The 23395-nt window shown below is 37.8% G+C and overlaps 1 protein-coding gene across 1 annotated transcript; it reads right to left on the bottom strand.

The window, feature by feature from the left end:
* Positions 1–122: 122 nt before the first annotated feature.
* pea15 (proliferation and apoptosis adaptor protein 15) lies at positions 123–22018 on the bottom strand. The gene is made up of 4 exons (XM_079460996.1): positions 21562–22018; positions 4627–4801; positions 3390–3545; positions 123–3249 (listed from the first exon to the last, which is right to left on the bottom strand). Exons 2-4 carry the CDS (start codon positions 4796–4798, stop codon positions 3185–3187), a joined length of 393 nt encoding a protein of 130 aa, XP_079317122.1. The 5' UTR covers positions 4799–4801; positions 21562–22018; the 3' UTR covers positions 123–3184.
* Between the last annotated feature and the right edge of the window lie 1377 nt (positions 22019–23395).

Here is a 23395-nt window from a genome sequence, read left to right as displayed (position 1 = left end):
TGAATGCCATGATAAAATACAACTGGTTTCTTCCTGTACGTGTATTGCGAGCAAGAATTGTGAATACTAAGTATTGTGGCTTCTATGCTTTACATGAAATGTAACTTCATTTTTTTTCTTTTGATTCGGGGATAAAATATGACCCAGGCAGTTCTTTTCATGAGACTCACGCAAAAACCTTACGAAAAGCATGTTTCGATTTTTACTACAGTTCCCGTTCATTTTCAGTGTCTTGTGAGATGTGATTTTTCTGCTTATACTGATACTAAACACTCGTGTTTAAGTGTTTCTGTTATGCCAATAGTGATAAATCTTCAGCATTTTCTAGCTTTTGCAGCATTATCAAGGCTGATATGTTTTCAAGCAAATGATTATGATGATCATGCATCATCACACGGTTTCATTTGGCCGGACACAGAATAGTCTAGAGAATTACATGTAGTGGTCAATAATGACAAGAAGGTGTCTCCAAGCGAAAGAGGCGACACGTGCATGCACAGTGCCGGATATTCTCTGCATAGAGGAAGAACAAATACATGAACGACAAGACTGTGCAAAGAAAAAGCTTCTTATTCCACTGAGGTTTGCTTATTTCCTGTAAGAAGAGGAAATTCATTTGAATTGATTTTTACATACTGAAAAGGGCGACTAAATATGGCTTCTTCAATGCCTCCACAGCGGGGCTTCAAAAAATCACCGAAATGAACGTAAGCGCAAAGCACAGTGCTTAAAAGAGGCCTTGGTAAAGAGAAATCTACAGAAGTCGAAAGGAAAATTAGGCGCTTGTAGATAGATATACAGGTACGTACATGACTTGAGGACATGTGAAGCCCTTGGTTGCTGGTCAGGGGATACAATTCTACGCTTGATTGGTAAAACTAGCATTAGCATATAGAGAGCGGAATTTCGAATGAACACAAGATATTAGCAAACAAATGTACGTAAACAACCATAACATCACTGAACAGAACAAAAAGAGTGGTTATCGTTTGAACAGTTTTGGTCCAGAAAACACTCTTCAGGACATTGTAGCGGGAACATCACCACGGTCACGATGTCACACACAGCAAAATTCACAAAGATGCTATTTGTACACGATTGAGAAACTTCAATACAACAACAACATAAAGAACTATATAATAAATAAATCGTACAATCTGTTTTCCAGGTGGAATGATGGACTGTTTTCTCCGCCTCATGTCATTACCAAACATTTGACTTTTTCAGGTTTAACAGAGGGTTAAAGCTGCAATTTTCCTTTAATGAAAGTGGATGGTGAACTGTGTTCCGTGTCAAGAAAACCCAGGTCAGTTTTATTTCTAAAGCAAAGCAGCATTATGGAAAATGGTGTCTTCGAGTAAATAAAAGTCATTAGTTCACCCCCGAAAATGAAAGATCTGTCAAAATACACAATTTTCATTTTTATGTGAACTATCCCCATTCGAAATAACTGCAGACGACCGAAAATAATACATTAAATTCCTCTGTTCCTCAGACTAAGCTGTCGCACGCCGTGGAACATAACACTCAAGTTGTCTGGACTACATGTAGGAGGCTCAACATCCCCGGTCCCCATTCGCTTTCACTGCTGTGGACGAGAGCAGCGGAAACCATCCATCCATTTCTCCTCCCAGAAATCAATGTTAGAAAGAATTTCGTACAGGTTTGGAATGACGTGAGGGTAAGTTTGCTCGTTTTGAATGTACATTTAAAAGGGGAACACATATTTAGGGCCATTTGCCATCAGACGTTTTTACATTTTAGACTTTAGACTACCGTCTCTTCAACAAAATGACGAAACAGAATAATTTAAAGTCACAGAAACAACAACTAAACGCATGCTGCTTTCATGCGTGTGCGGAAATACAGACGCGCTAAAAACACCTGTCCTTGAAAGCGCTGCGGGTTTATAAAGTGAAAACAACAGTCTAAGGCTGAGCTATGACACGCAGAGATCAAGCACATTAAGTTAAAACAGTCTTTCAGCAGATGAAGAGGATTATTTGTGATATTTAAATGTATGATCACAGCATGTGACTGCTGTGTTAGAATGGTCATAGAAAATGTGTCTACTAAAAAAGTAATGGTTAAAATCGAAAAAATTAACTGTTTGGATCTCTGATATTTATGAGAGATACATACAGATTTTTGGCAATGTAGAGCGCTATAATTGTATGATATAGTTATTAACCCTTTAACCAACTTATTTCTATATTTCTATTTTAGCCGTAGCTGTTGCTTCCCCTTTATTTGTAGATCGACCTTATGTTTCACATAATGGCATCGTTCACAGAAGTATTACGTTTGACATTTGTGGTTTTAACAAAAATATATGCCTTCTATTTACTGATGCTAATACTGCAGTCATGGAGCTAAACAATGAATAAAAATCGAATAGAAATGTTCTTGTTCTAATTTTTAATATATATATATAATTTACCCCATATTGTACTCAAACCTGTTTTGTTAAAGATGGGCGTTCAAATTATCCATTATAACAGGCGTTGTATGATAAAAAATGATGACTAACCGATAATATAATAAACTATCATTTCTATAATAAGGAAATATAAAAAGCCATAATAATGAACTACTTTAGGTAAGTGCATACCCTGCAATAATGCATTATAAATCTAAAGAAGGCAAATATTGGCTTTCTATGTGGCAATCGCACAAATTCATTTTTTTCAAAATTCAGAGAATTCATCTGTTAATAAGTCTTTTTCTCCTTTGTAAAGGGAATGTAATGACCTCAGGTCTACGCACGCTAACAGCTGTGGAGCAAATGTGGCTTTGTAGCTAAATGTGTTATCTTTTCTAGCTTCACATCTGTTAGCCCACGAAACGGTGTACTTCTCTGTTTGTTGGTCCGACCAACTCCTTTAAACAAACAGACACGAGACCGCACAAGAGTAAACAAACACGGAATGTGGACCCTTTCGCTTCACATTTGCAACTTTACTACTAGTCTTTCAGCGACTGTCTCTTTGTCCTTTCCTCCTAATTTTCCATAATTGGTGTGCCTCCGTGGCTTGGGCAAAGCTGTAAAGCATCTTGGCAATCTGATTGGCTGCTTGGCTTCTGTACTGTGGGGGGGTGAGTTGGGCGGCGGGCGTGGTTTAGTGATGATGACGGGCATGATGAAGTGCCAGGGAATGTGGAGCAGAGGATCTGAACTTTGACCTCACACTTTTTTGGGTGGAGGGGCCAGTTTGATGATCTCATCTTCTGACGGCTGGCGAATGATATCTAAATCACAGAGGAGAGAAGTGTTCAAAATATATATTATATTTATCACATACATGTATATATATATATATATATCGTTTTTGTATTATATTTGCATTTCACATCAAATATTGAGGCTTTTTAATGAATGGGATTCGTACCCTTGTATTTCTTCGCAGAGGGGATGCGTGTGAGTTTGGTTTCAATCTCATCGTCTTCAGAGATCTTCAGCACAGTCGTGCGGTACTCAATGACCCGGGTCAAGAGGTCAGGCCGCCGTGAGATCTCGAAGATGTGCTCGATGTAGGATAGGTTATCTGCGCATGACACAAGATCACAGACAACACCAAGAAACAAAAGTGTAAATGCTGTTAAGATCCACGTGCCTGTTCTTGCGAGGATTCTGAAAACTGCAAATGTTAAAAACACTTTTTTCACCCAAGGTTTACCTCTCACAGCTCGTCTTCTCAGTAACTCCACTACGTTTTGTATATGGGATTAAAAACATCCATACGATAATAAAAAATGAATATAGTTAATAATACTAATATTAATAATACTAGAAATAATCATTTATCTTGTTTATTTTATTAAGATCAAATGCTTTTCCCCCAAACAATGTGAGATGGAAGCTTATGATATTGTTTGGCTTTTGTATTATAATTATTTTATTTATATGATTTTATTACTGTAGTAAATGTATTATGATATAATAAACATAATCAACCCTTAGCCGAGAAAAGCCTTTATTGTTTGGCTTTTATATGATAATTTATTTATTTATATAATTTTATTATTGTGGAAAATTTTATAAATATTAACAACACTTGCCGAGAAAAGACACTTTTGCAGTGGTTCTCAACTCTTGCCCGTGAGATCCATTGCACCGTCTTATTGAGTCCCAACCCTAATAAAAACACACCGGAACAAGCTCATACGGAGCAGTATGCACTTGAATCGCTCTCACGGCGGTTTCTTGTCATACACCGATATATTAGCGTAGCGCGCTATAAGTTAATCGTGTCTAAGCTCAAGACCTTGGTTAGCTTGTTCAGGTGTGTTTTATTAGAGTTAGGACCAAACTCCACAGGAAAATGGATCTCGCGGGCCAGAGTTGTGAACCACCAATCGTTTGGTATTTATACGATACTCGTTTTTTAGATCATTTTATCATAGTGGAACCCCTGAAAAGAAAGTGTTTACGAGTCCATTTGTCTGACCACAATGAACGCTAAAAAGTATTTGATGGGCGGTGCTACTCAGCATGACAAAGAAGAAACCCGAAACAACTACAGCTGGTGATCACAGCTGGTTAGAGAAAAAAAATACTGGAAGTAACAAAAACTAATTGATTAACATGGAAACTTTGTAGTGAAATGTCCTCTATATTTCTCTCACCTTGTGCCAGTTTGTCATTCTTCTCCAGGTAGCTGAACCATTCTCTGGAAGAGGTGATGGAGTTGCTCTGGTCTTCTGGGATATCCTCCTTACAAGCTGATTTCAGCTGTTCCAGGTCTTCATTAGTGATGTTGTCACACAGGTCACTCAACAGCGAACTGAATTCCGACATACTCTGCAAAAGACGGAGAGAAATGCCTGGATGAGTACAGCAAGTGTATTCACCCGGTACAAGTATTCTCTCTAAATCTCGCTTCTAATGGGTCAAACGTTTCTTTATTGGAAAATGATTTCTTCATACAAAAGCTACATTCCTTTTCCATATTATTTGTATTGATGTTTCTTTTGGTTGTAGGATAAAATAAGAACATTTCTTTTGATAATGTATTCATCATATTCACCCGATGCCCTGATAGAATTGTACACTGCCCTCTATTGGAGCTCTTCGCCACAGCAACGAGCCAAAATACAACCTTTTACCTCTCCAGAAATGTCCGTCTCATAACTGGCCTTGAATTTTGACAACATGATGGTACAGATGACAACAAAGATGTGGTATGATATACCGCTAGCACCACCACATGTCCAAACTGCATTAATGTGATGGCAAACAAATCAATCCGAGCGCTTATGCAGTTTCCAACCCACGTAAGGGCAGAGGTCTGAGGAAACTGTTCCGTTTCTTGAGCCAAGATGGACGCCTCTGTTATTTTACAATGTAGTATTTGTGTAGTGTGGCAGCCGGTTTAACAGTGCAAACATTCTACAGTCATACAGCGGCAGATTGTATGAGAATGTGTCTACTGTACATTCGCCCTCAATGCCACTAACAACAATACAGAGTGTGTGTGTGTGCTGTAACAAATGGAAGGAGAAGGATGCACACTATACACATACTCCCAAATTTCACATCCGCACAAAGACCGTCGACATGCTGCTGTTTATCTGCGGCTGTCTGTGACTCGCACCATCTGTAAACTCGCTGATCTGCTGTTGACCTAAATACTGTAGCTGCAGCTACACCACCCGCCAGCAGGGGAAACAAGAACCAGATAAGGCAGCATAACTGCCAGTATGAACGCAAGTTGCGATCAGAACGACTCGCTAACAAATGACTCAGTTGAACCGATTCGTTTGAACTTTTCAGTCTATGCCGAATATTAGAGCTCAGTGAATCATTCAAAGATCAGCGAACCACAAGAGAACACAGGATGTGAATGAGCTTTGCTCATTTAGTAAGACTGGTTGGTTGAATCGGCTTATGTGGTTTGAAAAGTTAGTGATAAAAAGCTTTATTTGATTTAAAACATTTCCGTTTGGTTGATTAAAAGTAATATTTTATATAACTCGGTAATCCTCGTTTTCATCTAATAGTTTTGCTTTAATATGTAAAGTATTTGTTTTAAAGTATAAAAGACAATATAAGTCATCTTTGTCAGCCTTAAATATATGATAATATGCGTACAAAAAAATACAATCTGGTTGACTTTTTGAGAGGAAAGGCTCTGTTTTACTGTTTTATTCATATCTACCATTTTATTAGTTATTTTAATATATTTTACTAGCCGGACAAATGTGTACAGTAACATTGTATTTTGTATGTATGTTCTTATTCTCAATTTGTTGGCTTTATCCGGGCATGCTGAACTGTTATTGGTTTGGCTTAAATAAATCATTTGTGTTTTATAGTTGCTATAGTAATCATTTTTCAGATTTGCTTTAACCATTTAAAATAAAAATGAACATAAAAATTTTTTCTGAGGAGGCAATAAATAACCAACTCTTATGTGTGATTTTTAAATTAAATATCTCCTCTCACGCCCAGATGTACTCATTTTTGAACATATTTGCATTCATTAATAAATAACCAGATTATACATTGCGATTCTTAATTATTGAAGTATTTTTATACCTTTTTATAACTTAAATCCATGTTGACGTTTGCATTCCCACATAATAATATATGCTGGCTGTGCTTTATGTTTCTATGTTTAACTTGAACACCCACTCTGTTATTTTGCTCTTCCATTGACATAAGCAGCGCAGCAGCCCGGCTGTATGGTGAAAAGGTTTGCAGGCTAATACTTAATGATAGTGGATACTAATGCAGTTAAAACACTACGTTACTCTGAGCTCGGATCGAGCAATAGCTTTCAAAGGCGTTCTAACACAGCAGCGTTAATAGATGCCATCTCCCAGGATACATAAATAGCTACATGTGTCTCTTTTCTCTTCATCTATACTAACCCATCTCATGATTTACTTATTTACTTGTACCATCCCACGTGTATATGACTTTTTCTTGATAAAGAAACTCGAAGGTGAGTAAATGATGACTGTATGCTATATCCTTAACTTTGATTCAAGCACGAGTTGTGCACGGTTTGTCCACGGTGACAACTCGCCATGACATTTTCACACTCATATGTTGTCTTTCAAGTCTTTCCAGAACACTTTTTTGTAATGCATTGCTCAACGGTACCAGTTAAATATAAGAATGATACAGGCAGATGCTTTTTGGACCTTTATGTTTGTGAGTGAGTCACTCGCTTCAAAGATGCGTCATCGGTAGACAGCAGTGAACAGATAAACTCGAGCGTTCTCCTGATGAATCCTTGCCAACTGTTACCTTCGGTGCTTAACAGCTATGTATCGCTTTCCCAGAGCGATCTGTGCCCAAAAAAAGAGGATTCAGAAAAACTAGAATAATCAGAAAACGGAACTAAAAGCTGCTCATCCGCTCTAAAACATCTGAATATCAATAAACTGCACACGGGTAAATCGTAGGAAGCTTAAACATGTGTCATTTCTGTGAGGAATGTATGTACGCTGTGGCTCTTTGAAATGTTGCAGTAATGTAGAGGAAAGGAACAGAATTGAGATGGAGTTGCCGCTGCAGCTAACACAAAACTATAAAGTTGAAAAGTGAGTAAAATGTCACATTTTCATAATGATTTTGTTTACCAAATCTCCAGGTCTTTAGGAGACGTATTACAGACGTACGTGTGCTAGCTGGGTACTAAAAATATTGTAAAAAAAATTAAACCATTAAGAGGAAATGGAGTTGCAACCAGAATATGTTTTACAATTCTCATCCCTACTAAAATCAAAGTTTATAAATGGTGTGATTCATCACGGAGATCCCTTTTTGATCTTTAATAAAATAAACCCACCCGCAAGAAAAGGAAAGAGGGGTGGTCAGAGTCGCACTCTGTTGTTGGTAGAGAAGAGGGCAAAAGCCCAGCGGAGCAGAGAGGACAGCAGGAGTTTATGTTTTATGACTGCTCATGAATCCTTTCCAACTGTTACCTTCGGTGCTTAACAGCTATGTATCGCTTTCCTATTTATGTTTGTAAAGTTTATGTTTTATGACTGTTCATGCGTTTTCTGTCGCCCTTTGAGTCCGGCGAGGAAGTGAAACCACAGAAACAGGAGGAAGTAAGGCTGGCCTAACACTAACAGCTGGGTCTCCATGACAACCACTTTTCTTCCGTTTATTTAATATTATTATTATACTTAAACACAGGCCAGAGATGACCGAACCCCGGTGTGGCATGCTTAGTGTAACACACATACAAAATGTGATTTGTGCAGAATGGTCTTGTGTGCTACATTTGACCTCCACGTGTAATGCATTTCTCAGTTTGTGTTTCTATAGCCCAGAGTGCATATATCCTGTTATGTCCTGCCGTTTGTCTTTCACGTGCATGTCTTCCTGGCCTTGTGCTTATGCAGCATGCTGGAATGCGATGGATACCAGATGTAAGATGCATTACGGAAGAAACACACAAAAGAGAGCAAGAGCGAGAGAGAGAACAAAAGAGACAGGGAGGAAGTGTAAATGCATCATGACTCGTAAAAAAGTGACATTACCATGTTTGTCTGTTCACTCATTCAGACCCTTTTTGTAGTTCTGTCTTTTGCCTGCAGAAAATAGCACATCGACAAAATACATTCTAAAGTGCACTGCTATGTGTGTATGCTTAAAGCACACTGCTCTGGACTTGTCCATTTTGTTTGTGATCCGCTTAAGGAGCGTTTAGCTTGACGCTGACAGGAACTGACCCTTTGACCTCTCAGAATGTAAATACTGAAACAAGTGGGGTCTAGGAATATTTTCTGTACAATATAACACTACGTCCACTTGTGAATTATGTGCGCTACATCACAGATTGCAGATATTTTGATCAGTCACTAGGTTACCATGGTCACTGGGTTGCTATGGTCACCCTCTCAATTTTGGCTCTAACCAGTTTCATTTGTCTAAAGGCCTTGTGACATCGGCGGGTCTCAGAAATGTAACACTTTCTCATTATAAGAAATAGAGACTTCTGTATCTTTAGGACTGAACAGGGGTTGGGCGCCTTAAACCAGAAGTGAGTCGAAAGTAAATAAAAAGAGCTGTGGAAAAAACTGATTAAATGCATTTAGAATCTTGTAGAAAATCCACATCATGATCATCGTGACCCAAGCTCTCGTTCATGTTTTATTTACATATCAAGTTTGGAAAAGTTGATGAGTAATCGCTGGGTTCCTATTGAAATTTAAGAATTTGTATTGGAAATTTTGAGAACAGTCTAAGAGATGACTTGGGAGGCACTCATGTGACTACGCGCTTTTACTTACTGAGAAACAATTGTTTCAATCTCATGCGATTCGTCTTATGACAGTGTCTTTCAAATGCCTATCTGTCTCTCTGACACTTTTCTCAGCATCCATTCGCACTGATTCGCAGCGTGACTGTGTGTTCCCAAAGGGGGATGAGAGGGGTACAGGGTATAAGGGGGCAGGGGTGATGGTGGGGGAACACTCCTGCCAGTTGCTAGGTTACAGTCACCAGGCTGAAAGGCAAGTTGGACTGGTTGTTATGGCGACATCACCAATGTGAAGGGTGAGCGAAGTTTGGAAGGCAACACACACACACACACACACACACACACCCTCTGTCCTTGATGCGCTCGTGTGAACGCGTCATCACAGGCTGAGGGTACAGTCGCCATGACGATGCGTGACAGGAACAGCTAGTCGCAAACAAAGTGATGGAGAAAGAAATGAGGGGGGTGGGGACTGTGGGAATGTGTGAGATGAATGAGAGTGTGTGTGTGTTCACATGTGCTCTGTGAGGACACACAGGGACATCAGAGTGTCAATGTTGTTTTTTAACAAAGAAAAGCTGGTAACACTTTACATGTCGTGCATGTTAATTTCATTTATTCTATAGTATTTATTTACCCTACTCTGGTAGTCAATATGGGGTGCGAGACATGTTTGGTTACTGACATTCTTCTAAATATCTTTCTTTGTGTTTAGCAGAACAATTTATACAGGTTCTGGACAATCTGAGGGTGAGTATATTATGACAGATTTTCCCTTTAACTATCCCTTTAAGTGATTTAAACAAGGATTAATACATGCTGAAAAGCTACATAGTTCATTGTTAGTTTGTGTTAGTGAATGCATTTAGGAAATATTTAAAGAATACAAATATAATTTAAATTTACATTATAGAAAAGCCTATATAGAATATATAATGTATAGTAGCTGAGTAAAATATGCAATGTAAAATTGTAGTTGATTTATACTGTAATGATTCAACGCAACCGGTTGAAAATGTATTATAATATGTGAAACAATAAACAAAAAGCACAGACAAAGTTTGAATTTGTTTACATTACAGTAGACTTTTGTGTGATTTCTTTATGATTTGATCCGGAGTTTGTTTTAAAACTGCAGTTTAGTTTTGTTATTTGACATAAAATATCATTTTATTCTACAAAGTAATGTGCAGCATTTGAGGTAGGGCTGTGCAATAAATCGAAAATTAATCGTGATGGTCAATTTTGACCTTCCTCACTCACAAAAACAAAATATTCGAGGTAAACGATTATGGTGCCGTTTTGCAAGGATTCTCCTTTTTTTTCTTGTAGTATAAATCCACAGTGCACCGTTTTCTTTACAGTGGTCCAGCAGTGCTATTTCTTTACATTTATTTTGCAGTTAAATTCAGAGTTTAAAAGCCAACTTTTTTTATTTTCTATGTTGTTTTAAAGGTTAATGAGTAATCGTGTCAAATAATCTGGATCTCAATATTGGCCAAAATAATCGCGATTATGATTTTTGTCATAATCGATTAGCCCTAGTTTGAGAAACAATAAAAGCGCAGTTGTTCATTTCTAATTGGTCTTAACCGTGAATAGATCAATAGATCATACCTGAATCGCATTGCATCGTGAGCTAAGTGAATCGTTACATGCCTATCAATATATATTGGTGGGTGTAATGTGTCGGATAAAGTATTTACAACTAGATAACCTTATTATCTTTATGTGTGTGTGTGGCCTTGTTTATATATACCTGCGGGGAACTAAGACCAAAATAGAGGTCCCTGTACGTTAAAAAGCTTATAAATTGTTTTGCATTTTTGGAAAGATCTTTAGGTGATAAAATACACAGTTTGTACAGTATAAAAATCATTACACCTATTGACTGTCCCCACGGAGATAATAAACCATACACATGTGTGTGTGTGTGTGTGTGTGTGTGTGTGTGTGTGTGTGTGTGTGTGTGTGTGTTTGCATGTGCGTATGTACTTTGCCACAGTTTGGGGTTTGTTTATAGTTTGCCATTTGTTACATTTACATTCAGGCATTTAAAAGCTCTTATTAAAAGTCACTTCAATTCAAGCTATACATTTATACAACGCATGTACTCCCCGGAAACCGAACCATGACCTTGCCATACAGTCTGAGCTACAGAATTGCCTACAGGAATTTGTGCTCAGAAGGTGACTATAAACACAAACATATTAGACTTGCATCTCCTTCAGAGATGTTGTAAAAACGTTTGACACGTTTAGCAGTAAGCAGTAAACTTTTTTATGCTTTACGAGGTTTAAGGGTTCTTTTTAAACAAAGAAGACCGTGTTTAGCTCAACGGATGAGGTCAGGCTAGACACAATAATTAGAGTTATATAAAGACATTATATAAAAGTCATTTCGCTTGATAAATGTGTGTGTATCGTTGGCCCTGAGCTGTAGCAGATGGTGATGGGGTGTTAAGAGTTTAGTCACGGGCAGACAAGCACAAAAAAACTCATCACACACACACACACACGCAAAAAATCTGGATAAACTGCCCAGCCTCATACTGAATCTCCTGTATAGATAGCCTCTGTCTAACACACACGAAATAAAGATCACACACAAAAGCAGGCTTGTGTGTCTGTGTGAGAGAGGGAGGGATGGCCGTGACAGGCTCTCCTAAGAAGATGGTCGAAGAGCTTATATGTGTGTGAGAGAGCGAGAGAGACAGCAAGCAAACAAACAACTACATTTTATAATGCCAGACATATAATCTGCACAAGTATACAGACAACGTTTTTCAAGGCATCACTCAGTTGAACAAACTTCCTTTACAGCCGTGAAAACAAACCTCAGTGCTCAAGGGAGAGATTAAGTAACCGTCCTTTCGATAACAATAAAACTGAATTTTTTTACGAATGCGACACCGATATGTTTCATAAACAAATTTTTGCCCTTGAAAAGGATTTTGGCTGTTCATTTTTTATTATTTATCAGCTAGAAAAAAGTGAACATACAGATATCGTTCCTCTGCAGTTATAGTTGGTGGTTTTGACCAAGTAAAAATGAAAAAGCTATTATGCTTATAGTTATTACATCTATGAGGTCCTGCAGTACAGATTACTCTATAATGTCGGTGTGGCGTTGTGACCGTTGCCAAACTTTTTCCCAGGCATCGCAATCAAAACACCACCGTGTGTTTTCATTTTCTGCACATACACACATGTATAGTGCCTTTAAGGCTGACCGGACATCATCTTGGTTTTCCACATTTATTCATGGAGCTGTGACGGCAGCGTTTATAAAACCAAATGAAAGGCCTTAGCCGGATTAAATTGTTTAATTAATTTTTTAAGACAAAACCGAGACTTTGTGAGTCACTTCCATTCTTGTGACCATGATATGCACTGTATTTTAAGATGAAGCTTTTACTTCATTAGCTGAAAATACCACACGCCTCGGGGAGAATGAGGCGCTCGCTTCCTCAAACGCTCGGTGTGTATGTGCGAGAGAGAAAAATGAAAAGACAAAGAAATTGTATTCGCACAGTAATGAAAAACATTAGGTGAGAGTGATGCTCTCTCAGCTCTTCACTTCTTCACTTTATCTGTGCGTCTTGGTTTTTCTCACAGCACCGTGTCTTCCTGTTTCCTAATTTATGGCTGTTTGCACCTGGTATTAAGATGTGTTTCAAGTGCTCAAGTGAGACACATGACTGTTCACACCCGCAGTCAAATCTGTCTTCTGTGATCACTTGTGTTTTGATGTCATCTTAACAGTACATACATCACTTACTATCATCACTTTATAGTGTCCCTGTTTACGAGTTTTAAAATTCTTACATTTTGTTTACAAGATCCCTGTTTTTGTTGTTGTTGTAGTTTTTAGGTTACGGCAAGATTGCAAAGATTCGGTTATGCTTTGATATCTACCTTTACTATTTTGTTTTCATCTATACCGTATGTGTGTTTACGTGAGTGTAGGTGGGTGATTGATTTTACTGTGGTCTTTCTTTCTTTCTCTCTCTCTTTCTTTCATCCCTTTTTTCAGAGTCCCTCCTCCACAATGGCAGCAGATATTTTACAGGCTTTGTTAGATTTTTCTGTATTCTTACACACACACACACACACACACACACACACACACACCCACACACGTACAGAGATCTGTATCTCTGATTGATTTTTTTCTCATTATGAAGCTCTTGCAATTTTATCTCAAATTACATATCCTATATTCATCTAAATACACCTCCTTACAGTTCTGACTAGGGATGCTCCGATCCACCTTTTTTGCTTCCGATACCGATTCCGATACCTGAGATTCAGTATCGGCCGATACCGAGTACCGATCCGATACTAAGGAAAAAATTTTAAAGTGCACAATTACTTAATAAACTACACAATTACTTAATAAACTATGTGCATTGCTGTGCAAGACATCAGGCTCGACTTAACATAAATTTCCTGACCCCGTAAAACAAAATAACAAACTAATGATTCACAAATTTAGTAAATAGTTTATTAAACCAGCACCGGTGCAAAACAAATGAAAAATAAAACAAAAGTGTTCACTATCTTTGGACAAAAGACATTCAAAATTAAAGTGCAAATTAAGCAGCTGAATATAACAACAGCTTCACTAGCTTGATAAACGGGTATAAATAAATGGAAACAAAATCTCTTAATAATTTTTAAGAAAGTGCAAAATAATTAAAAAATCAATTCGCAAAAAAAAGCTGCTGAAATTGAGCAAAAAAGTAATAGCTTTACTGCTTTAGATATTCAAAATAACATGAATCAGATCTTTTTAATGCTTTAGTCACTAAAGCAAAGTCCACTTAACTAAACTAAAGTTTAGAGAAAATAAAATTTAACATCCAACACAGAAACAGATGAATAAAACACTAGCTTCCCTAGCTTAGTAAAACTGCACATGTTTGTTGCATTTAACGTGGCATTTTGTGGCACAAAATTCTCATCCAACCAGTGTGCGGTTAAACTTAAAAGCGACACGGGGGACACGTCGCAGCTCCAGATATCTGTTGTAAAACTCACCGCATTGACATCTTTAATTTTTTCGGATATGTGTTTGCTTTTTGACTTTTCGGTACAGTTCATGGTAGAGTTAAATATTTACGCTTCGGCGTGTCGTACTGCGGCTCCAGGTGGTTTATAAGGAGTCTGAAGCCATTATTCGCAACGACGGACAGCGGTTGCCCATCCATAACAATGAAAGCGGTGGAACTTATTGGCGTAGCTGTTGTAAAATAACTCCTAATGAGAGATATTTTGGCTCGCTCCATGCTGTTCGCTGCTATATGTTCACTTGTTCACGTGCACTACGTACAGAGCACGTTGCTAGCGTATGATGTCGCACGTTGCTAGCGTATGATGTCGCACGTTGCTAGCGTATGATGTCGCACGTTGCTAGCGTATGATGTCGCACGTTGCTAGCGTATGATGTCACACGTTGCTAGCGTATGATGTCGCACGTTGCGCGACATCAAACAAATGGAAAATAGAATTCACACTGTTTACATTATCGCCACCATGTATTCCTATTGGCTATCAAGAATTGGTCCATTTGCATCTAAGAATTCTTAGAAGATACAATGTTAAACAATAATAAAACGCGACCGAGACACGTTAGAAACCTTGCAATGACGTTCACAATATGTCTTTCTGTTTAATTTCCAGTTTGCAAATATTTGCCCTGACAATGTTTTTTATTTCCACAGCAGCATGAAAACTGCTGGTAGTTTTCAAACAATTCCCACCAAGGTTAATTTACTAGCACATATCCATGGGTAGATGACTAGTTAACAAATAAAATAAAAATTTTGTCTCCTTGTATATCTTTAACTTTTCAAATTAAATATATTCAATAACAATTTTATTCTCAACATGCATCATAGGAGCTGTGCTGTACAAACAAAGTCTGTATATAAGGACGCTGTATTTGCCATCTTCAGGGCATTTGTTCAACTTTATCCTGTAAATTTTGGCAGCCTGGGATAAATCGTAAAAACGAATGAATGGATTAAAATAGCAATATATAAAAAAAGCAGCCGCCCACGAGAGAGTTTAAGCGCCGGTGTCTCCATGAACTTTTACATCGTCTAGCACAAATTTTATGTCAGATCGGGTATCGGTGACAAATTGCACCGATACCCGATCTAGAATTTTATTACGTATCGACGCCGATACCCGATACGAATATCGGATCGGAGCATCCCTAGTTCTGACAAACCCGCTTGTAGTCACACTCATAGAAAAGACACTGAAATATCAATATTGTGATGTTAAAGGGATAGTTAAACCCAAAATGAAAAATCTGTCATCATTTACTCACCCTCAGGTTATTCCAAACCTGTATACATTTCTTTGTTCTGCTAAACACAAGGGAGGATATTTGTAAGAATGTGTGTAACCAAACAGAACTCTTCCCCAGTTGACTCACATAGTATTTATTTCCCCTACCATGGCAGTAAATGGGGGATGAGATCTGTTTGATCACTGACATTCTTACAAATATCTTCCCTTGTGTTTAACAGATCAAATACAGTTATACAGGTTTGGAAGAACCTGAGGGTGAGTAAATGATGACAGAATTGTCATTTTTGGGTGAACTATACCTTTAAATATGTAATTAAATAAAAAACAAATGGAAAATAGAATTCACACTGTTTACATTATCGCCACCATGTATTCCTATTGGCTATCAAGAATTGGTCCATTTGCATCTAAGAATTCTTAGAAGATACAATGTTAAACAATAATAAAACGCGACCGAGACACGTTAGAAACCTTGCAATGACGTTCACAATATGTCTTTCTGTTTAATTTCCAGTTTGCAAATATTTGCCCTGACAATGTTTTTTATTTCCACAGCAGCATGAAAACTGCTGGTAGTTTTCAAACAATTCCCACCAAGGTTAATTTACTAGCACATATCCATGGGTAGATGACTAGTTAACAAATAAAATAAAAATTTTGTCTCCTTGTATATCTTTAACTTTTCAAATTAAATATATTCAATAACAATTTTATTCTCAACATGCATCATAGGAGCTGTGCTGTACAAACAAAGTCTGTATATAAGGACGCTGTATTTGCCATCTTCAGGGCATTTGTTCAACTTTATCCTGTAAATTTTGGCAGCCTGGGATAAATCGTAAAAACGAATGAATGGATTAAAATAGCAATATATAAAATAACAATTCCTTAAATATCTCAATATCTAAATGTCCGTTCTTAAGAAGAGAATCCACAGGAAGAAATAAAGAAATCTACAGATGCTGTCCCTTAGAGTAAGATCAATCCGTACACACATCATGAAAACATGACATCATAGAGGGTATAGAAAAGTCATTGTCATAGCAACCACCATCCTCTCCAGTCGAACGCAGCCATAGCGTGAGAAAGAAAGGTTTACAACAGCCGTGTGTTTGCTTACATTCTTAAGTCACAAAAGAAGAGTCATGTTTGACCGACTGGGCTAATTGCTGAAATGAATCGCATCCGAGATAACAATTATCACTTTCCTTTATTCGTCTGTTGCATTTTACGTGTTTAACTTTAACAATATAAAGAAAAATTCATGGAATCTGGTAGCAGCAAATCTACTGAATTAACTGCAAGCATTTAGCCACCATCAACCTCCTGTCCGGATTCTAGATGATTCTAGAAGACCTTTTATGAATATATGTGCACATGGCTAATTTGGCTATCCCGTCCAGATTCACCATAAAAAAACAGTCTGAGGGAAAATTCTGGGTAATAATGCACTGCGACTTTTAAAGATTCGCAAAAAACATAATAAAAGTTGGTTTACAAATGATGCCGTCCTCACGTCTCGTTGTGTATACTTGATTCAGCTTTATTCAATAAAAATACAACTTTAATACAGTAGCTGAAAATGGTATTTCCAAGAATAAAGATACTTGATATTTTAATGTGATCTTTTGCAAAGCTTTGTACAGCTGCTTAATAATACTGGCGCTAAAAACTCAGTTCACCCAAAATACAGATTCTGTCATCATTTCCTCACCTTCGAGTTGTTCCAAATCTGGATGAATTTCTTTATTATATGAACACAGAGAAAGAAATATGGAACAATGCTTTTAACCAAACAGTTCTTGGACCCCATTTACCACCATAGTAAAACAATTACTTTATAATCTGACTTCTATAATTTGACTTTATTATTTGACTTTTTTCTTTTGTTGATCTTAACGTTTTAGAAATGTATAGTCTGATATTTGTCCTGTGTTTTGACTTGCATAACCTTATATGTTTTGCTTATAGTCAATGTTTTCTTGTACAGCTGCTTTGTAACAATGAAAATTGTAAAAAGCGCTATATAAATAAAGCTGACTTGACTTGACTTGTTGAACACAAAAGAAGATATTTAGAAGAATGTAGGATAGCAAACAGTTCTGGGGCACTTTTGACTACCATTGTGTATTTTTCTACTATGGTAGTCAATGGGGTCCAAGACCTGGTTACAAGCATTCATCCAAATATCTTTCTGTGGGTTCAACCAAACAAATACATTTGTATAGGTTTGGATCAACTAGAGCGTGAGCAATTCATGACAGAATTGTCATTTTTAGGTGAACTATCTCTTTAAGATGACTTTCATAAATACCAACGCCTCGTGTTGTGTTCCTTGTTTGTAAGTTGCTGTACATATGTCAAATTCAAAGCTTTTCTAACTACCATATGATTTCTGATGTTTGATGTTAGGAGTAGCCTACTCTCATGTAAAAGTGAGTAAGAACCGACGAACAGAAATACCCCCATAACCACGTATAAACAAATATACTACCTCGGAACTACAAATTAGCTTAGAAACATAAGGATTAGTTTGGAATTTCAAAAACTACAGTAACAAACATTAATAATTCTGTAAAATAACAAAGAAAAAGATTGCTTTAATATTTTGTAAACGAACATTAGTTCAGTCTTATGTAAACTAAAACACAGAAATCTGATACCTTGACATTCATTTATCTATTTATTTGAATCCAAACAGCAGGCGGTGCATCATGCTTTCGTTCCTTCATACTCCCACACCAACACCTACCACAACATACAGGCACAATCTTCTCCTCGCTCCCTGGCCGATGCTCTCAGTAACAGAACAGTTTGAGTGCAGAGGTCTAAACTGAATCAGGTCTTATTAAATCCAATTACTCCCAGCAAGACATTTCATTTGGCTGAAAAGTGAGTGAGTTATGAGAGGTGTTGTTTGTGCTTGTGAGGGTTTGTTTATCAGTGTGTCTATGTGGGATCACATAGGGCAGATTGGTTGTCACTCAAAAGCTGTTCCACACATTTTTCTTTTATAATCCTTTGATGCATTGGAACACACTGACTAAAATCACTGAGAGTGATGCTGAGAAATCCTTCTGGAGAATTATCTTATTTGATTTCGTCAACAGCCGTTCAAAGTTTTTACATTTAAATTTACACTTTACATTTAGTCGCAAAGCTTAAGCCTGCCGAAACTTTAATTTACCGAAACTTTAAGCTAATGTTATACAGCAGTCTCCTGGTCATCAAGCCAACACTGCCCTGTGGCGAGAAACCCTAACTCCAATGATAAATAATTGGAGAAAAACCTCGGGAGAAACCAGTCTCAGCCGGGAGGGCCAGGTCCCCTCTGACGTGTCACGGCTGCACTTGGTGACTTCGATTAAAAGTTGCTGAGTAAATGTTTCGTATAACAGGGAGAGCATATTAATTGTTATTTAGGACGTTTCACTTGTTGAAACTGTTTAGGTCTCATTTTGCGACAGATATCAGACAACAGAGGATTGTTATAAGCAGGTTAGATAGTTATAGCATAATGTAGCTGAGTGCAGCTTTAACTTCAAACTGCCGCCATGCGATTAAATACTAAGTATTGTAAATAAAGTTAAGCATAATGTGACAACAAGAACCTAAGTGTTACTACTTAGCCTTACACGATAGTTTCTGTCAAAACACGTAAACAGAGAATAGCGGCTGCCATAGTCACGCTATAAAACATACGTACCATTTAAATATTTTACATCTCAGACACTAAAACATTTGGGTTGCGGACGATATTTACAGTACAGGAAAAAAGATGACACAAAGATGCTAAGCTACTATTTTAGATAAATACGCAAAAAGAAACCTTTAAATCCTCTATAACACATCAAGCTGATATTTTTTTAATAATCGCATATAATTTGTTTCATATTATCCGTTTAATTTACTAAGCGTCATTACTTTCTACACTTCAATGAACATGATATCATTCATTGCGTTTGAGATTTAAGGGAGCTGTATCGGTCAAATGACTTTGTTGCAATACATAATAGAACTAAAGGGAACACTTTAACAGTTATGGGTAAATACTTTGACAGCCTAACGTTAAGTGAACCCTTAGGGTTTTTCTTGCAGCCAGTTTCTTATTAATGTTTTTCCTTGCAATCAGTTTCTCATTCAGGGTAAGGGGTTTTTATGAAACCGTGCACTGGTCTTTAAAAAAAACTGAAGCACATGATGGAATGTGACTGGGATGAAGATAGTAGTCCAGAAAATTTAGTTTTTCTGTTTATATTCCTGTCAAAAGGGAGGCAGCAGAGGAGAGATTCAGCTTGCATTTGTGAATGAGACTAAACTGGATGTAGACCCGTCACTCAAGAGATGAACCGCGAGAGGAACAAACACAGCAACCCCAAAATAGAGGTTGTGTAACAGCACTCAAGGGAGACTCTCGTGTCCCAAGTGCACTTCTGATCGAATGCTTTCGTTTATCATTCTGTGTCAGACAGTGTTACGCCATCAGTCGTCACCATCCCAGTTTGTAATGATGTAGCAAGTTCAACTCTGTCCGTCACTCTTCTCGCTGGGAAGGTTGACTGCACGTCAGGCACAGAATGTTCAACGATGACTAAACAAAAACAGTGCGAGTCTAGGACATCGTGGTTTGGGGCTGTTGGATGCCTGAGGGCAGATTTAGCCTGTTGTCATCAATGAAACATAAATTCCTATGTTCATGAGGCATTCTGCAGCAGTTTATCCTCTTGACACTTTAAGTGTTCAATGAACATCAACACCTATCATTGTTTGGCGCATTTAAGCAAATGCTTAAACTGCTTTTGTTCTGACTCTATATTTCTGTGACTGAGAAATCCAGGTAATACAAACGGTGACAGACTTTTCCTGCGACTTGAATGGGCGAACGGAAATACCCGAGGCAGTTCAGTTAGATATCAGATATCAAAACTTCAGCCAGAACTCTCTCTCTCACACACATCCGGAGACAGCAGTAGGGGTAACAAAGGTTGAAAGATTTGCCACAACAGGTTAATACATAATTGATGAATGAAATGGTTTACATTTCAAGCATTTGACGAGTCTGTTGGGGGGACAAAAAGGCCGAAGACCGCCAGGAACAGAAGAAAACAGCTGTTAGGGGGTTTATCTCATTAATGGTCTCAAGTTTCTGTTAAACAAGATTTCCAGCACCGACTTTGTTCTCTGCCAGCAAACAACTGCAGCATGACACACTCCCTTGCACACACACACACAACCCGGAGGAAAGGGTACGAGAAGTGTATTTGTGCTGAGCTGCCGGCTTCTCTCCCCACTGGCAAAACACAAATCAATGCATGAGATTGGAGAGCAGAGAAACCATTTTCCAGGTGCAGGCAGCACACACACCTGTGACTGGCAAATGGATCTGCTCTTTCCACACACACGCTCCAGATATGGCTGGTTTTACTTCCTTCAAGGAGAAGCCAAATATGCTATGAAAGGAAAAGGGAAGCATGACAGTCCAAGAGGAAGGGGCTTTGTCTCATGAGCTTCTTGCATTATTAGCTAATCCATGCAACGATTTTGAATACCTAATAAGAACACTGTATTACATCTGCCACTTTTTGATATAAAAGGGCTCAGTGTAGAATAATTCACTGTATACTAAGATATGCATATGAAGAAAACAGTACAAATCTGACCAATTCAATGTGAAGCTTTTCTCGAATTGGAAAAAATGTCTGGAATTTAAAATAAAACACAATTTCATTCTTCTACGACCTGCGGGAACATGGGCCGAACCAAATCCGTGACGTGAAACCCTTGAGCGACATTCTGATTTACTTTCGTCGCATTCTTTAAATCCAACAGCTCATTCCGTTGGTTCCGAATGACCGGGGCGCGCACCCGTGACATCTTACCGTCATTCCAGCGACGAAAATAAAACGGAAAATGCATATTATGACTATAAATGACTAAAGAGTGTAAATAAGCCATAGTAAATGTGAAAACCATGGTAGTTTGGGTTCGGTTGGTAGATATATGGATGCGTGACTTACTGATGATGATGATGATGATGATGAGGGATGATGTCGGTGTTCCCGGTGTGGTGAGATCCGATGCGCGCTCCCAAATAGCTACAGTTCAGCACGGCTTCAAAACATCAGCAAAAATCTGCAAAGCTGTCGTTTGTTCGGCAATTCGGTGTAATGGTTCAGTGGGATTGTAAACGGATGTGATGTGATTTGATCCGGGAAACTTTGCTCGTCCATTCACTCCGTCGTGCCTGTGCGCGATACTGACTGTCGCCGGTTTGAGAATGGAAACGCCTTTTTCCTCTCTCCCCTCCCTCTCTGACTGTGTCTCTCTTTCTCAAGATATGAATAATTGTATTGGCATGCTAAAATGGAGCCTTCACATTGGCATATTGCTTATGTAGACACAAATAAATGTTTAAAAAAATTGTATAACCCTCTCGGCCGCACACACCCTGACACACACACATTTTTCAAGACTGATGTCACTTTGCTATCCGGTCAGATAATCCCTCCCCCTTTTCCTCTTCAACAGAATCACACATCATCATCACTCTCTCTCTCTCTCTCTCTCTCTCTCTCTCTCTCTCTCTCTCTCTCTCTCTCTCTCTCTCTCTCTCTCTCTCTCTCTCTCTCTCTCTCGCTCTCTCTCTCTCTCTCTCTCTCTCTCTCAATATACTTTATTAGTGTGTTCTTCTTAGAATATTGCCAATGCATTAAAAATATAAATAAGTAAAAACATTAAAGTAAAATTAAGATAATGTGCTATGTAAAAATGAGATGTAGAATGAAATATAAAATAAAGCATGTGTAAATAAACAATTCGACTGAAATATAAACAATAAAAAATCTACAATTTAAGCAGAAACAGATTCTTATTCTTTAATTTGATTCTATAATCGTCTAATAGATTATGGGAGCATTCCAGTACCAAAAATGTGTCATGAGAACGTTCCTTAGAGGTTTGTCATTTTTTTGAAAAAGTTTTAAAAACTTACAAAATATATTTTTGATTTAAGAATGTTACCAGTTTCTTGTCCTTTGTCTGTAGTGTGTCAATTATTTTAGTATATTGTATCAATGTGCATGTGGCGTACTGTTGTTATGGCAATGCAAAGAGAACCTATTACAATGTAATTGGTTGAAGAGTGTAAAAATCACAATGAAATAATTTGATACACTGCACTTATTTTCATTTATAATGTAACTAAACAAGAATCGGTGTATGGATCTCAACAATGGTGACAAACAACAAAATGCATACTGGAAATCATGAATGAGTTTTGTAGTAAGAAGCTGCCCAGCATGCATTGCAGCATTACGTTTTTTTGTTGAAATTCATACACTGATTCTTGATGTCTTTGTTGGTTTGAGTCCTACATTAGATATGGTTATAACATTATCATAAATCTTTTTAGCCATCAAATCTCTGTGATCTAACAATTTCCTTGCAAGTTCTCAAACCAGATGACATCAGTGATTCTATTCACAATATGATGGTGATTTGAATGACCACCAAACAAACCATTGGATTATCTGGACCAGACCATATTCGTTGCAACCATGTACCAAATGAGGTTCCAGCAATGTGACTTTGTGATTCCCATATTCGTCGTGACGATGTAACATTGGACATTTCTGGGACGTGGTGATTGCCTCCTGAATATGTAAATTGAATGGACCATATTTGTCGCAGCGACGTACCCATTCACGTTTCTGGGACGTGAAAAAGTACGTCCCGGCGACCAAACAATTAAAGGAAAGCCTGCAACCTTCGTCAAAGCTACCGCCGGTACATACAGAGGCAGTGTTGATTCTTAGATGTCAATAAAAGAAAATAACTATATTAATGTTCAAC

This window comes from Barbatula barbatula (assembly GCF_947034865.1).
Source record: "Barbatula barbatula genome assembly, chromosome: 1".
Taxonomy (NCBI): domain Eukaryota; kingdom Metazoa; phylum Chordata; class Actinopteri; order Cypriniformes; family Nemacheilidae; genus Barbatula; species Barbatula barbatula.
This window is presented reverse-complemented; position numbering and strand designations above follow the sequence as displayed.

What these genes read in the sequence shown, in the direction of transcription:
- pea15 (XM_079460996.1), bottom strand. Translation starts at nt 4,798, where the DNA reads ATGTCGGAATTCAGTTCGCTGTTGAGTGACCTGTGTGACAACATCACT. An exon ending in GAATGACAAACTGGCACAAG is followed by an intron (nt 3,546 to 4,626) that starts GTGAGAGAAATA and finishes TGTCATGCGCAG; the next exon opens with ATAACCTATCCTACATCGAG. An exon ending in CTCTGCGAAGAAATACAAGG is followed by an intron (nt 3,250 to 3,389) that starts GTACGAATCCCA and finishes TCTGTGATTTAG; the next exon opens with ATATCATTCGCCAGCCGTCA.